Here is a 17,327-nt window from a genome sequence, read left to right on the forward strand (position 1 = left end):
CATGTTACTGTCAGGTGTAAACAGGTGTAAACACATACACACACAGACACACACAGTAGTCTAGACCAGCACAGGCCATTCAATGTAACAAAAAAAAAAAACATTTAAAAACAAGAATAATTGAATTTAACATGATCTGTTAAAAGTGCTCTTAAATTAGCTTGCTTTAATGTGCTTCCTCCTGGTCAGGTTCACAATTGGTCCAGTATTGCAGTGGGTCCTGAACCCGGAATACATTCACAGGGTACCACACACACCCAAACCTCAGTCACAAATCCATGTGTAGATCTAAATTTAATACAATTCATCTACAAAATGTGTTTTTGTGAGGAAACTGGAATACCCAGAGAAGAAACCCCACACAGACACGAGGAGAACATTTCCAGATTCCCCTTTAGAAAAAGAGAATACTTCAGTGTAAGCGGTAGATTGAGAGTAAGGATGTTTTCTGTGAAATACAGTGAAGTGAAAGTGAAAGTGTTAAAAATACTTATAAATTATCAATACAAATTAGAAGATTTGCTTATTGTCATGCCAAAAAATACTGTACATGAAATCAATGTAATGTGGTGGTCAGGTTCTTGTCAGGTAGCAATATTACTGAAAAAGCACACAACAGTGATAAAGACCTAATACTTCACTACTGTCCACCACTGGATATCAACCAAAGGGAGGCAGGGTTCAGAAAAGGGTCAGTTCTGTCTAACTTCCACAGAATGCACAACTTCGACGAAATGAAGACAACAAGTTCTACAATTATATGTTTTCCTGGGAAACATACTGTATAATACATGATACATGATCTTCTATTTAATTAGCCGTGGCTTAATTAAGGAATAGTTACTTTTTGTCTATAAAAAATACTACTGGGCAATCAATCATAATTCATATGACATAAATATTTTCATACACCCCTAGATGTACACTACAGTCTTTACCAGGTGTTGGTGGACACTCCTTCTCTTAACTAATGAATCTAGCTGCACTGGCTTTAACCCACTGCTGACACACACATACAGCTTGCTAAGTCTAGGTGTTGTGAAGTATTGTCAATAGAATAGGGCTCTCTGAAGCAGAAAAACATGAGTCCTTGGGAACCATGCCTAATTCCAGGTGTGGGCTAGAGGGGTGTGGAATGATGTTGCTCTGAATGATGTTGCTCTGTCTAATAGTTTTGGGAGAAATTGTAAGTTTGAAAGGATAAGGCAGGATGAGATGGGAGAGGGATCATCCAAAATCTCTGTCTCACTAATGCTCTCACGACTAAATGCAATCAAATCCTCACAGCAAGGTTCCAAAGCATGTCCTGGACTGTGGACAGTTATTCCAAAAAAGCAGGATAAAGTTTCAAATAGCCTTTATTTTGGAAGAAACAATACATGCGTAGAAAGCCGTCCCAATATTTTTGTACAGAATTAATTTTTTTATTTAAAATTTTGTTGTGTGAACAGGTCTAAAATTATTTTAAAAGTTGCATAAAATGGTTCTTGAAAGGTAATTAAAAAAACAACTATGAATACAAAATTCATCTTCTATCAGTTTTTAATAATACTTACTTTGTACAGGACACACATATACATCTGTCTTAATAATAATAATAATAATCACAGTTATATATATATATATATATATATATATATATATATATATATATATATATATAAATTCACAGTTTTTGACTATTGTAGGTGTTAGCCTTAACCACACAATCCAGTGACTCACATTCACAAATATGACTAAATCTGGCAACCTCTTCTTTTTTGGTTTTGACCAGTTACCACTTTGTGGTCTAAAATCTACAGAACTCATGTTGTGTATCTATACCATACTCCTTATTATTAACATTTAATTTATTTTTGTCTTCTTATTAGCCCAACATATTTGGGGGGAGGTGTTGTTGGAGAATATGTTAAAGGAAAATTGGACATTCATATTGTCTTTGATAATGTGTATATATTAACGTCAAAAGTCAAATGCCCAATTAAAACATATGTACAAAAGTGTGCATGCTGAATGTACAACTTCAACCTGTAGGTAACAATAAAGTCTTACACTGCAACAGTGAGAAGCTATTAATAAACTGATCTAAATTCTCACACTGGTCAGGGATTGTGACATTCCACGTCATTTGAGGGTGGAATGGTCAGTAGGCTAAAAAAGGAGAACTAGCCAGTCCAAAATGCCCCTGAAAGTTTAGAATAGAGAGCTGTGAGGGAAAACCATGACACATGCGTGATGTCATGGAAGTGCTTGTAGTGTCTATAAAGAGATTCACTGAGGAAGTTCATTTTCATTCTTGAAACCTTGCAGTATGGAGGTGAAACTAAGCTTATGTGCCTGTGCTCTGTTGATGATTGTAGCATGTAAGTAAAACACTTTATTACATACTTTTATATTGCAAAAATACTTTTTATACAGAATCAGCTGCTCAAGTGCAAATGTTTTGTTGATATTGATGTTGATACGCTTGTTTTTAGTGTTGATGTGTGGATGTTCTAGTAATTGCAATCATTTCAACAGGCAGATACAAAACATAGGCTTAATATGTGTAATTAGAAATATGATGCCATTATGTTTTAAGTTGCATACCTAGTAGTGTTGTTTTTAAACGGTTCCTTTAAAGTGAGTTAGTTGTCACTAAGCTGCAAACTGCGAATCAGAGCATCGCTTCATAGCGAGAATCGAGTAGTGTTTGAAATGTTTAAGACTGTGGATTTTGTTACTCTGTGTGTGCATGCTTCGCTGAAACCATATCATATATAAATGAAGACAACTCAAGTAAAGAAATTATACAACAATCAGATAAATATAGCTATTAGACAAGTATGTTTAAGCTTCATAACACAAAACAAATATGGATCATATTTTTGAACCAATCATATAATTGAACCAATTATAGCTTAATGCAGAAATGTAGCATATAAAACTTGCTAACATGTTTAATCATAATAATTTTATAAAGCTTTAAATTGCTGGGTCACACTGATTTCTAAGGAAGATGGGTGTAGTAAATTTGAGGATAATAGGTGAGTTAACACCCATCATAACACCCAACTTCTATGTCTGTTTTGTCAATTTTCTCTTTTTGACATAATTCAGATTTAATAGTAACCCTTTATGTTGTGTCTAAATGTGTCCAAAATGACTTGAATAATGAATCAAATCTTTTTTTACATTGACTTTAATTGTGACTACGACAAGTTAATAGTTTCTGATTGATAAAACAGAAGCCAGCAGGCAGATATTTAATCTACCACAAATTAGAGAATGAACTGAGTTTTTTTTTTTTCTACAAATTTAGTAGCACTATCTAAACAATCTTTTACTACAATGAACGGAAACCACAGAAATAAAGATGCCTGCTTGAAGATGCTCAAGCAAAGATCAAAAAACTGATATCCTCCAAGCATGCACTTTATACTTTATATACTTTATATACTGTCTTTAACAAACACACAGACCTACAGCTCAGCTCAGCTTAGCTTAGCATATACTTTCAGCAGAGGCGTCTTCTCACCCACTCTTCTCTTTTGCGCATATAATTAAAGAACTCACACCTACAGTAAGCTAAGGGGAACAGAAGTTTTGGTGTGTTTGTGCATGTTCTCAGGGTCGCACTGATGACACCCACAGAGGGTAGATCAGGGGGTGTGGGGTGCAAAGGCCCCAATAAGTTTTTGCATGTTCTCACACCATTAAAATGACACCTACATTACAGTAGGTCATAGGGTACCAAATCAAGGTTAAACTGTAGTAAACATGCAGTGATGTTTTTTCCAAGTTCACATGATTATATGAGATTCACAACGCCACCGTTTCCTGTTAAAGAGTGTGTCTTTGTGTGTCACAGTGGCAAGTTCCTCTCTACCTGCAGCATTGTAACCACAGACAAATATATACAGACCACTCTCAGTTCACTCTCACACTCGCTAGTGTAGTCGCCTTCTTCTTCCTGTCTGCAGCCCCCCTCTAATGACAGCAACGATATGAGTCAGTGTGGTGTTGAGTGAGTGGAGACCATGGCCTTATCTGCCCCCTTATGTTCCATTACCAGTGGTGTTTTAACACATTTTCAAGCCCACTCATTGGCTATACTTAAAAAAAAAAGTTAAACTGACGATATACTCAATTTCAAATTCTCAGCCCTCTGTGTGCAACGTCTTCTCCATTCTGCCATATAATTAAAGTTATTTGATATTTGATATTGTTTATGTTGGTACAGGTGTAACCCGGTGCTTGGCAGTAAAGCGTGTCATAGTGAAAAAAGGGCAAACGCTGACTCTGAACTGCCCCATCAAAACCTTAAACGGTACTGATCATGTTGAATGGAGAAACCCAAATGGTTTTCTTTTGTCCTTCAACACTATTAAAGGTAAGATTTACAACAATACTACAGTTAAATAATATGTTTACACCCAGTCATAACATGTACTTTGTGTCTCGTTTATGTTAATTTCTTCTTTTTGGCATTAATCTGATAGTTGTCCTTTATCATGAATCCAAAATTCATGATAAATTAACCAACAGAAATGCTCTAAAATGAATTCTTCTATGAAGTTACCATTTTGCGTATACATGATTAAAAACTACCGATCACCAAGATATTTCCCTGCCCTATTGGCTTTTATTATAAGCTGATTTTACATGAAAAAAATAAAAATGTGTTGTTAATGACGTTAATCATCCATAAGCTGTAGATAGCAGCTAGATATCTAATAAGAGTGTTCAGGAAAGCTTGTTCATCTTTTTCCAGAATAAAAAAAAAACATAATTTTCAACACAACTGATATTAAACTATGTATGTCTCTCTTGTGTTAATCTCCAGTTTTAAAAGACAAGAGGACCGAGGATGTTACTTTGACCCAGTCTCAGTACTCAATAAGTATTTCTGACATCACGTTCAAAGATGGAGGAGTTTACAAATGTATGCTGTACAGCAAGCAAGTTCAGTCAAAGAGATACAGAGTAATAGTTCTGAGTAAGTATACACATTTTTGTCATTTGTATTTTTATATATAATATGTACCTACAATATTCAGGGCAGTTTAAAAATGTGTTTTAAAAATGTGTTTTGGTATTTTAACAAATTAAACACATTTATAATAGAGCCAGCTGGGCATATGGCCTTTTTTTCTTTTCGAAATATAGAGAAATGTTTTGCAAAAAATTGAGCTTATCAATGTAGTACACGTGGCAGATAGAGATTAGAATGAAAATGTAGTACTCTGGTACTCTTGTGCTGTTGTTTAGCTAAAATGAAAATTAACTGAATTGTTTATAAAATTTCAGGTGGTCCAATGCTGGAGAAAACTGAACATGAGGATAAAACAATAGTTAAATGCTCAGCTTCAGAAAATGGCCAACCACCCAAACTCACATGGCTTTTGGATAATGGCCTTGAGATTGAAGGTATGCATAAACATTATATCTTAACTGCATACTAAAGGTGGTTCTAGCTAATTATAGTAGTGTACAGATGAGTAAACGAATGAAAGAATGAACGGTTTGATCAAAGAACAGATAAATGCGTGGGAGAATGGTTGGTGGTGTGAGTGTGTGGGATAGGGAGATTTTGTTGACTGGACACTCTAAATAAAGGTACCATTTTTTTTTTGTGGAGTGACGCCAGAAAAGATAGCTATTTAAAGAGTGAAGGTGTGAGTGTGAGACATTCACATCATGTAATATTAGTGTTGGCATGCTTGCCTTTGTGGCTGTGTCCACTCAAAAACAAAAATCCCCTAGATCATCCACATGAAAAGGTTTGAAATTTACCCCAGCAAACCACCTACACATAGCCACCCACTCTTAACCAGGCATCAAATAGAGGAACCAACCTAAGGTCAGCTAAGGAGCGCTAATGATGGCTAAACAATACTCTGCTAATAAAAAATCAAGATAAAGTCTCTGATAAAACAATATTTAGGTTAAAAATTTTTAATAAAAAGCCCCTTCATACGATTACAATAAGAACAGTGTATTTTCATTATTATCAATGATAAACCCAGACATGCTTCTTGTTTGTTCTAATAGTAATAATAATGTGTTTTCTTCACCTATAGCTCAGCCAAACTACGTGGTGGAAAACGCATCCAATAAATACACTGCTGTTAGTCTCCTGCATGTGAAGAGTAAGAAAAGAACTACAGTGAAATGTGTGGCTCAGTACCCAACTCTACATGGTGCAACCCTGCTAGACTTCGTCCACATAGGAAGTCAAGGTAAGACTATATATAGATTAATGTGAAATCATCATTCTTTGAAAACATCAGAGAAGCGTCAACTTTGAATGGCACTGGACATAAATGGGCATTTTATATAAAAAAAGGAAATGAAATTTTCTCAGGGGAATTTGTTGGTGTAGAGAAAGTGCCGTTCACAGATTGGACTCTCTGGTAGTTTCCTCTTTATCTTTCACCATAAGTCACATGAGGACACTTCTTCAAAACATCTTCAAAACAACCATGTGCTATTCCCATAATTATGACCAAAGTTTAAAGAAGAAATTCATAAATAACTGTTCATTAGATTCTATCTGTTACTGTTATCTGACAGAATATTTTACTGTTTAAATTCTACATATGATCTAGCAATATCATGACCAACAGATGGTGTGTGCTTTGTGTTTGCAGGTGAAGAACCATCTACCACACCAGAACCGATCAGTACTACAACACAGAAAGTCATCATTCCAACACTTGTTCCACAGTTTACCAGTACACGTTTCATCAGTACAGGTAATCAATGCTTTTCAAAACAATCTTAAGCCACTATTTTCATAATTCATGTTCATACAATACAGTCATGCTAATTCAGTTCCTGAAACTTGTAGAGACATGTAGAGAAATAAATGTATAATGTATGCCTACCAAGAACACTCTTGTGCTTGAACAAACGCAAGCAAGCATTTAGTGTGAAAGAGTGTTGCTCCATCTAGTGGTGGATTCTCAGAATTCATGTATTTATTCTTCTCTTAGCATTCATAGGCCAATTAGAACAAACTTTACAAACACTGTAAAACTACATTTTCCTTTTTTTTAACAAATATTTTTTTTTATTTCAGAATACACAGAGTCAGAAACCACAGAAGAACCAGACACTGGTGTCAGCACCACTTCATATGATACCATAAATGGTAAGAGCCAAACAAAAGAAATACCACAAAGCACAGAAACAGACATTTTCTGTCCTGTTTGACATGTTTTTTTCCCAAACCACTATGTAATGTAGACTCTATCTTTGTCAGCTCAGTCAACTAACCTTGAAATCTTTCTTTACAGTAAATGAAACTACAGAGTCATTATCTAAAACAACAGAGGGCACTCCTGTGAACACAGGCTCAGCTGTAACAACAGAAACTGATACTTTCACCAACACTTTAGGTAAGAAAGTACCCTAATCTCAGTCTGAATTTTAGGGCTGCTGTCAAATAGTCGTCTGAAAATCCCCCAACATTTTCTGTTAGGAAGCTTTTGACAAGGTCACTGCACTTAAACACTATGTAAAAACACGATCTCTGTTTTTTCATTGCAGTAAATAAAACTACTGAGGACATGTATACAGTATCTGAAACAACAGAGGGCACTCAGGTGAATACCAGCTCAGTTTCAACAACCGATACAGACTCTTACAACAAAACATCAGGTGAGGAACTATACTAGTCTAAATTTGAATTTTAGGGCTGCTTTAGTCAATAGTCAACTGAAACATTCTTTCTTTTCTGCTGTCCTTGGCTTTGTCTAATCTGTGGGCCTCAGTGAACCTTTCTAGCAAGTTATTTCATATAAATACTAGATAAGGCAAAACTAAGGACAGTGAATAGGAAAGGAAGTTTAATTGAGCTTTACAGATGCAGTTTAAGTGTAACTTGGATGTAAAATAAGACTTCATAATGTTCCCTAAAATGTCATAATGTTATACCTTATCATTAATTACTGAATAATTCACTTTTGTTAACATCCACTGAACTATGAACTACAAGCTAATAACCCTTGTGGTGTGTTTTCTAGGGACTGGCAATGATAAAAATGAACAAAGGCAGCCAGAAAGGGGGAATTCTGTTCTGCTGATACTGCTGGTTACATGCCTGATCTTCGGTCTAACCGTGGTGATCGCCTTCTTCCTGCTCCGCCTCAGAAAGGCACACCTGGCCTGGAAACAAGGTAGGCCCAACAGCTCTTACACTGCGTAAAGAAATAGGAAATCCACTGTTATCATATCATATTCATTTAATACATTTGTCATATAGACTTATATATATTATGTTTGTTTTTCTATTCTCAGAAAATGAAGAGTTTGATCAGTCAGTGGAAAGCAGCAAGTCCAAATCCAGCAATGAAGAAAAGCAGAAACAGAACCAACAACAAAGAGTACAAGGCTTATGGAACACCAGTTTTACAAAATACAAAGTGGAAGAAGCAGCAGCAGCGAGCGACACGAACACTACACATGCCACTGTGGACATCCCTGATGAAAGACCACATCTTCCAAACCAGACTGTATTAAAATCTTGCATAAGAGAGACTGAACTGTAAAATATCTGGGAGTTTTATCCCAAACTTTGTGACCAAATTAGGTTGGGTTTCCTAAAGGTGCTACGAATGTACAAAAAATATGTTTGCACATTTTATATTTTGATATGTTGTTATATTTTTATACAAGAGAATATATATATATTTATATTTTTATAGTAAATGTCTTTTTTTACAGTTGCCAAAAATGTTTGCGTTTATAATTATAAACTGCCCGTACTATGCTTTTATTTAAAAAAAACTTTTATTAAAAAAACTTTCTGGTTATTAAAAACTACATGCTTGTTTTTGAAAAATTCCTTGAGACATGGTAATTAATTTTTATTCCACGTAGTCAAGCAAGATTTATACAATCTGTGAGAATCCTAGTCATGAGGACATCACAGCCTTTCCATTAAGGCCCTGGTTGTGGATCTGTTGCCACAGTATTTTTTAAAATGGTAGCCATCTAAGCTTTCACACTATATGTAAATTTTCTGTTGCTAATAATCAAAATAATTTGTTGTAGATTAGTTTAAGTATGGCTCATTTTAGAAATGTTACATGATTATGTAAGCCTTTCAAACCACACATTTTATTCAGTTTTGAATAAATGTGTTGTGTACTTCACATGACATACATAACGCTTCCCCTTTTTTTTTTACTCAATTCTCTTTCTTTAGGAAGCAGTTTTATGGAGCCTTCTCAGAATATGCTGATCTTTTACAAAGTACAAATGACCAGCTTTTTGGAAAAATGTTAGAACACAAATCAGTGAAAAGTGCTAATTTCTGTTGGAAGCCTTTATAGTGTTCAGATTGTGTTTCTTTCCTGTTTTTGGTCATGAAATGAAAATAATTATCTAACTAAAAATCCACATGAAAATATAAGCCATTATATGCCATTACAAAGCCTCTACAAAGGACATATAATAAAAATGTTTATTTCAACCACAAACCAACGTCCTAAATATCCTCTAAACTTTTTTCTGGGTCTCGTGAAGATATCTGACACCCACATACATAAAACTCAAATCTGAAAAATATATTTAAAAAGGAAATAGTATTAAGCAACAAAGAAACTGCTCGTGTTCAGTGATTCTATAGCCACCACCTTGCCTCTCTCCTTGGACGCCATTACAGACCAGAATCCTCGTGCTCTTCAGCTGAGCCGGTGGGGGATCTTCTAGATCTTTCTATCTCACCGCTCCTCCTCCTGATCTCAGAACAGTTTCGATGTGCCCTGCAGCGCGTTTTTGGATAGTGTGCGTGTAACGGGAGAAACTGATTTAGGATCAGCCGGTTTCAGAGTGCTGTAGGGCGCGGCCAAAGACTGTGAGACAATCAGCATTTTGCTTCTTCTGTCAGGGGCGGGCATAAACCATCTGTTTAAATCGCATTGGTTCTGGCATGATGAAGCAGAGCTGTGATTGGTTGGATTACCGGCAATATATAGATGTTCTAGAACATTCGCTTGTTCTCTCTGCAGCAGCGAGGTACGGCAGGCACCGCCTCACGACAACTCCAGTCTTCATCTGTCTCTGTTCAAATCATTTGGTGAGTATTCAGCTAAAATTACTGAATTTTTGTTTTTCTACTTGTTTATAAACTTATAAAACCGTGTGTTTGTGTGCCTACATGATGTATTTTAATTTAAAACGGCATGTGTTAGCAATTCCCTCGTGGGTTCGACGGCTAGCTAGCTATTTATTCGGTTTTTGATACTGCTAGGGGTCACTGATATTCCTTAAATAGTTACCAGTGAAACAAGTGGAACAATTATTTATTTTGTGAATAAATTATAGATTGGTTAACTAGTACGGTAAGGGTACGTTATAATAATTCAGTTAGTTCAACAGCCCTCAAATGCTAGTTAGCTGCTTAGCTAAACTATTTAGCACTGGCTAACCGCCACACGCATTATCTAGCTAAACTATATCCAGATTAAACAATGGGAACCTAGGCCAAGTAACGGTAGCTACTTTATGTTTTTAAACTACCGTTTACTTAATTCGTGAGGGTTTCTTTGCTAGTTTAGCTATAATTTCTTAAATGCTAGGAGTCGGTGCCTCGATGGTACAGAACAAAGGTGTACACTTGTGACTAATGTGGTCGTTCGTGTCGTGTTTTAAATTTAGCTATTATTAGCTAAATTAAGAGCATTTGTATCTAGCTCAATTCTTAACTAACACCTGATATAGCTAAAATACATTTTTTATTGGATATTTGAGAACGGGATATGGTCTGAAATATTTTCAAATTAATTCTTAAAGGACACCGTTGGCTAACTAAACTCAATTACTGGAATAGGGTAAACCTGATTTTTTTTTTTTTTTTTTTTTTTTTGTACAATAATTAACATAATCTAACTTACAGTTCCCGGCTTCTGTAGCTACCGTCTTAAATATTTGTCTCCTTACTAACAAGGTTAGCTAACTAGCTAATGGTGGCAGGCTGTGAAGCAACTTTCCTTTAGAATCTTCTAGAAGCCCAACCCACGTGGTCACATCTCATTTCCGGCATGATGTGTTTCTTCTATTAGCATATCTACAGAGTGGGCTTGTGACCATTTACTTTATTTGTAAGGATTTTTTCCCCCCTTTTTAATTATAAGTTTACTGATTTATTTATTTTGCTTTAACAGAAACCATGTCTAAAGGACCAGCTGTCGGTATTGATCTGGGGACCACATACTCCTGTGTTGGAGTCTTCCAGCATGGCAAAGTTGAAATTATTGCCAACGACCAAGGAAACAGGACCACGCCAAGCTATGTGGCCTTCACAGATACCGAAAGACTGATTGGTGATGCAGCCAAGAACCAGGTTGCTATGAACCCTACCAACACAATTTTTGGTTAGTGGAGTTTTCACTGTTTGTGTTTAGTAGAAAATTACTTTAACTTCTATTTTAAGATTTCATGTACTGAGTTTCGCTGTGATGAAGTTTATTCCTGCCATTCGTAGTTTCCACCAGAGGTTGAAAGACCAGAGATGGCCCAAGCACCTTCCTTGGATGTCTGAGCGAACAAAATGAGCAACTGAAGTTGTGTTGGGCACCTATACTGTTATGTAATTATATCTCTTTAATTTTACAGATGCCAAAAGACTGATTGGCCGAAGGTTTGATGATGGAGTTGTCCAGTCTGACATGAAGCACTGGCCTTTCACTGTAATAAACGACAGCACCCGCCCCAAAGTCCAGGTTGATTACAAAGGCGAGGCCAAGAGCTTCTACCCTGAGGAAATTTCATCCATGGTGCTTGTCAAAATGAAGGAAATTGCTGAGGCCTATCTTGGAAAGGTAAGGTATTCTCTAAGTGAAGCTGGATGCTTTTGTAACTGATCAGTTTTATTTAAGTTGTTGCTTGCTTATGAATGGACTCCCTACATCCATGACTTCTCTTGCAGACCGTCACAAATGCTGTGATCACAGTGCCTGCCTACTTCAACGATTCCCAGCGTCAGGCTACTAAGGATGCTGGAACCATCTCTGGCCTGAATGTTCTGCGTATCATCAATGAGCCAACTGCTGCTGCAATTGCTTACGGTCTGGACAAAAAGGTTAGTATTTGTACTGTTAAGACTGCTTTGCCAATAACAGCGGTTGGCAGTCAACTCTCCCCTTACTTGAAGAGCAAAATGTTAATCTTGCGCTATGATGAAGTCTTTTCCTGCCATTCGTAGTTTCCACCAGAGGTTGAAAAACCAAAGATGGCACAATTCTTCCTTGGATGTCTGAGCGAATAAATGCAGCTTTTTAATTGAAATTTTTTTGATGGGTGTTACGTAATTCATGACCCCCCCCCCCCCCCCCCCTCCTCACCTGTCTCTTCATATAGGTTGGTTCAGAGAGGAATGTCCTCATTTTTGATCTTGGGGGTGGCACCTTCGATGTGTCCATCTTGACCATTGAAGATGGTATCTTTGAGGTCAAATCCACCGCTGGTGACACTCACTTGGGCGGAGAAGACTTCGACAACCGTATGGTCAACCACTTTATTACAGAGTTCAAGCGCAAGCACAAGAAGGACATCAGCGACAACAAGAGGGCTGTCCGTCGTCTGCGTACTGCCTGCGAGCGCGCTAAGCGCACCCTGTCCTCCAGCACTCAGGCCAGCATTGAGATCGACTCCCTTTATGAGGGTGTTGATTTCTATACCTCAATCACCAGGGCTCGCTTTGAGGAGCTCAATGCTGATCTCTTCCGTGGTACCTTGGACCCAGTTGAGAAGTCTCTACGTGATGCCAAAATGGACAAGGCTCAGATCCATGACATTGTCCTGGTTGGTGGTTCCACTCGTATCCCTAAGATCCAGAAGCTCCTCCAAGACTTCTTCAACGGCAAAGAACTGAACAAGAGCATCAACCCCGATGAGGCTGTGGCTTATGGCGCAGGTTTGTTGTAGCAAACTTTATTTTATCATTGTGATGTTGCTGTGATGAAGTTTATTCCTGCCATTCGTAGTTTCCACCAGAGGTTGTAAAACCAAAGATGGCCCAAGCACCTTCCTTGGATGTCTGAGCGACTAATTAAATTAAAATCACATTTATCAAATATGAAGGCTTTTCTAACCTGTAACTGTTACATTTCAGCTGTCCAGGCTGCCATCCTCTCTGGAGACAAATCAGAGAATGTCCAGGACCTGCTGCTGCTGGATGTCACCCCTCTGTCTCTGGGTATTGAGACAGCTGGTGGAGTCATGACCGTTCTAATCAAACGTAACACAACAATCCCAACCAAGCAGACCCAGACCTTCACCACCTATTCAGACAACCAGCCTGGTGTGCTGATTCAGGTGAGAATGTCTTCAGCTTGGTAACTTGTTTGACATTCGCTGTGATGAAGTTTATTCCTGCCATTCGTAGTTTCCACCAGAGGTCGAAAGACCAAAGATGGCCCAAGCACCTTCCTTGGATGTCTGAGCGATTTTAACCTGACTTAAAACAAACTTTTTTGCAAACAAATTTTAACATCTAGTTTATTTTAGGTGTATGAGGGTGAGCGTGCCATGACCAAGGACAACAACCTTCTGGGCAAGTTTGAGTTGACTGGAATCCCCCCTGCTCCTCGTGGTGTTCCCCAGATTGAGGTCACCTTTGACATTGATGCCAACGGCATCATGAATGTGTCTGCTGCTGACAAGAGCACTGGCAAAGAGAACAAGATCACAATCACCAACGACAAGGGTAGGCAAATGGATGATGCGCTGTAATTATTTTTATTTTTACATTCTAGCATTGTTAATTTAATTCTCTTCTCCCCTTGATTAACAGGCCGTCTCAGCAAGGAGGACATTGAGCGCATGGTGCAGGAGGCAGAGAAGTACAAGGCAGAAGATGATGTACAGCGTGACAAGGTGTCTTCCAAGAACAGCCTGGAGTCTTATGCCTTCAACATGAAGTCAACAGTTGAGGATGAGAAACTGAAGGGCAAGATCAGTGATGAGGACAAGCAGAAGATCCTGGACAAATGCAACGAAGTGATCAGCTGGCTTGACAAAAATCAGGTAATTATAATGAAAATTAATGTACTGTGGGTAGTAAGTGCCTATGGGGTATAGTTTTTTAAATTATTTTTATTTATTTATTTTTTCCTCCCCTTCTCTCAATCAAGTCTGGTGCAGTTAGTCAATGTTTGCAACAGAGGGTAAACTATGTGGAAAATAATTGATTGGTTCTTGCCTTGGTCTTGTTCCCTAGACGGCTGAGAGAGACGAGTTTGAGCACCAACAAAAGGAGCTGGAGAAGGTCTGCAACCCAATCATCACCAAACTGTACCAGAGCGCCGGAGGCATGCCTGGTGGAATGCCTGATGGTATGCCTGGTGGCTTCCCAGGAGCTGGTGCTGCACCTGGTGGTGGTGGATCTTCTGGACCAACCATTGAGGAGGTTGATTAAGCCATTCCAAACCTGCTCTACCTCCACAGCAATGTTTACTGTTCTAACCCTCTGTAGCAGAATTCCTGTTAGACTCTCGGTTATGGTGCTTAGTTTTTGGCTGGGATTCTGCTGCAGAGTGACTGCAGAAAAAAGGGGATTAAAGGGTCACTTCCACAACAGGGAACAGATTTTTGTACTTGAATGTTCCATAGTTTATTTATCGACAATTTCACAAGCCTTTTTGCAACTGCCTTGTTTCTTGCCTTGAGGGAAAACATGAATAAATTGACCTCTTCCCATTCTGTTGTCATGTCTTTGCCTATGTTTTTTACTTGCTTTACTCATCAGGCTGAGGTAACATAACAGTGAGGATGATTGTATTTGGAGTAAAATTTTACAGAATTCTAAACTCACTAATTTATACATTATGTAAATTAACTTTAAACCACGAAGCCTATAGGGTGAGTGAAATAATCATTAAATGACCTGTGATTTAAGATCAAATTTTGAGCACTCTCATTAGATGTTAAAAACACCTTTTTCAACCAATAATGTCAAAGTGGACTTTGTCAGATTGCAAAATGGTAAATGCATATCAATGTTTGGACAGTCCTGAATTGAGATGCTTTTTAAGATACACCTACCTCTAAAACTAATGTGCACAGTACTTTCAACAGACTTGAGTTGATGAGCATTACTGTGGCTGTGATTGCAAACAGCAAAATTTTAATCAGGTCTTTACAGCAATGCTCACAAAACTAGTTAGAAAACATTTCCTTCCATGGAGAGATGGTCACTTATAAAATAGCAGGGTAAAATAATTATTCTAAAAGAAACTTTATGACCAGGTGTCCCTGGAGGGTTTATTTAAACAGTATTTAAAATTAATCACCTCAGTAAATTTTTTTTTTTTTTGCTTACTAAAATAATGAGGCACACAGATTTATGTAAAGGTTTTTTGTTTGGCTTCCACCATTCACTGACCTAAACATAACAAATGCGTGGTTTGGGATAAGCACTATTGCTCAGGAGCTCCAAGACACATGAGAACTATTCCATGTGATTCTACCTCCCAAAGATTAAAATTCTAAGAGCAGATCTATCATTAAAGCTGAAGAATGTAAAGAATAAACATTCTGGCTTAATCAGTTTTTGTTCACAAAATAATTCCCCAAGTTCTGTATAGCTTTAATATTGAATTTACAATAAAAGTCATAAAACACAATACACAAAAACCCAAACTAAGTAAATAGACATTAAGGCAATAATAACTATAAAACAACTTAGCTGGCATGTGATTTATATTTTACTTATTGTATACACTAGAAATAAATAAAAAAATGCCCCAAAATTTGAAACTGCTGGTAATGGTGCTAGAATTTTAAATATATCCGTTTCATAACCTGGTGTATTTATTTTAAATGCGTAACAAGACCATCATGTCCTGTATAGAGGGGTCAGTAGAGAGTTGTATCCTAGTACCACATTAACCAGCCGGCTCCTACTGCGCCTGTGCAAACATGTCCTCGCGTCCGTGTTGCCTGGCAACGTGTAAGCGCCCTGTAGCGCCACAACAGCTCGAAGGGTGAGGAGTCTGACTGCATTAGTTAGATAATAAAGTGCTTTATTAACGTAGTAGCTAACTAACTAGATTAACCTAGCAGTTTAACATTTTGTTAAGTGTTGTATGATGTATTTGCGTGCGTTTAAAAAAAAAAAGCGGATTAGCAACATTTAAACAGCATCAGTCGTGTTTCTATGTTGTCAATCTTACATCGTGTTCTAAATAAACTAAAGGTCGGTTCAAACGAAAAGCTAAGCTAGCTAGGTTAGCAAACGTTTCCTAACTTGGCAAGTTTGATAAAAACTAGGTTGTTTAATAAGGAATAAAAGGTAGTCTCTAATGCTTGTTAGATTCTGTGTTTGTAAAGAATTTTACCTAGTTAGTTAACTTAATACCAGAGATTAAGTGTTAGCTAGCTCGACAAGTTAGCTAGCTGTCGTGCTATAAACATGAGCTTTAACGCTAGCTAAATTACTCTTACTTAGCTTCTGTTATAACAAACAAGCTAGTTACCTAACGTTATGGATAACATTATCACCAAACAACGACATGAACGCGACACACACGGAGCAGGCAAGAGTAAAACGGCAAACATAAAAATACCCAAAAACGAGGATTCTAGTCCAAGGAGTGGAAACGCGTCTCCTACTCTTTGGGACTCCTTAGAGTCAGACACTGAAAGTCTGGTACAGGAGAAAGCTTACCAACGGGAGCTAAAACAGCGTATTGTGGATGAAGACAACACCCCTTTTATTGAAACCGGACGCGAGAACTCCGTGAATGAAGACCGCGGTAACGTTAATTCTTACAGGAGGACAGAAGCACAGCATCCCCCTGTCACCGGGATATATGGAGTTCCGGGTAAAAGCACAACACTGCCAAGGTACTGACTCCAGCTTCAGGCTGCTCCCACAGATTTTCAAACATTATGAAAATGAAAGTTTCCCAAAAAGAGTTGTTGAACGTGGAATGAAAATTTACATGGGTCAGTATCTACGTTTACTCTGAATAAACAGACTATAATAAACAGGGAGTAATATTCATACACTAAAATACTTTTACATTTTAAGGGAAAACAAATGTTGGGGTATTTTTGCCATGTCTGCAGTGCTGCCTGGTTACATTTCTTAAAGCACTTGAAAATGTTGACGTTTTGTAGATGCTTAAATTGTAGGTGCTTCAAATATTAATTTAGCTTTTTCATAAACCATCAAGCTGTTTATTTAAAACATATCCAATTCCCAATCTACCTAGTCCTCTTGGAAAAACCCCACCACTGCAATTAAGTAACCTTTGACATTAGTTAAAACAACAATTTCATCAATTAATATAAATAAATATAAATAAATATTCCTTAAATAGCTTCCCAAATAA

General features: G+C 37.4%; 3 protein-coding genes and 2 non-coding genes across 11 annotated transcripts in view; all 5 read left to right on the forward strand.

The window, feature by feature from the left end:
- Positions 1-1,780: 1,780 nt before the first annotated feature.
- LOC103042833 (cytotoxic and regulatory T cell molecule) lies at positions 1,781-8,743 on the forward strand. Its single transcript, XM_007258122.3, has 11 exons — positions 1,781-2,363; positions 4,223-4,372; positions 4,826-4,978; positions 5,290-5,409; positions 6,063-6,221; positions 6,633-6,737; positions 7,064-7,135; positions 7,281-7,382; positions 7,534-7,644; positions 8,010-8,162; positions 8,284-8,743. The coding sequence occupies exons 1-11, from the start codon at positions 2,312-2,314 to the stop codon at positions 8,532-8,534; spliced, it is 1,428 nt and encodes a 475-aa protein (XP_007258184.3). The 5' UTR covers positions 1,781-2,311; the 3' UTR covers positions 8,535-8,743.
- Positions 8,744-9,920: 1,177 nt separating this feature from the next.
- Positions 9,921-14,688, forward strand: hspa8 (heat shock protein 8). Its single transcript, XM_007258124.4, has 9 exons — positions 9,921-10,066; positions 11,154-11,363; positions 11,605-11,810; positions 11,918-12,070; positions 12,349-12,904; positions 13,103-13,305; positions 13,498-13,696; positions 13,784-14,016; positions 14,210-14,688. The coding sequence occupies exons 2-9, from the start codon at positions 11,159-11,161 to the stop codon at positions 14,405-14,407; spliced, it is 1,953 nt and encodes a 650-aa protein (XP_007258186.3). The 5' UTR covers positions 9,921-10,066; positions 11,154-11,158; the 3' UTR covers positions 14,408-14,688.
- LOC125785066 (small nucleolar RNA SNORD14) lies at positions 11,440-11,534 on the forward strand. Its single transcript, XR_007427696.1, has one exon. It is a non-coding gene; the product is annotated as a small nucleolar RNA SNORD14 (small nucleolar RNA).
- LOC125785067 (small nucleolar RNA SNORD14) lies at positions 13,342-13,436 on the forward strand. The gene has a single exon (XR_007427697.1). It is a non-coding gene; the product is annotated as a small nucleolar RNA SNORD14 (small nucleolar RNA).
- A 1,156-nt stretch (positions 14,689-15,844) lies between the features above and the next one.
- The window catches only part of jhy (junctional cadherin complex regulator), a 56,598-nt gene continuing 55,115 nt past the window's right edge, over positions 15,845-17,327 (forward strand). For 6 of the 7 annotated variants that reach the window (XM_022681356.2, XM_007258118.4, XM_007258119.4 and 3 more), the window contains exon 1: positions 15,981-16,836. In XM_022681356.2, coding sequence (XP_022537077.2) covers positions 16,475-16,836 — 362 coding nt within the window. In that variant the 5' untranslated portion in view covers positions 15,981-16,474. The other variant, XM_049468388.1, reaches the window with a different exon arrangement.

The sequence above is a fragment of the Astyanax mexicanus genome, chromosome 20 (genome assembly GCF_023375975.1).
Source record: "Astyanax mexicanus isolate ESR-SI-001 chromosome 20, AstMex3_surface, whole genome shotgun sequence".
Lineage (NCBI taxonomy): Eukaryota > Metazoa > Chordata > Actinopteri > Characiformes > Acestrorhamphidae > Astyanax > Astyanax mexicanus.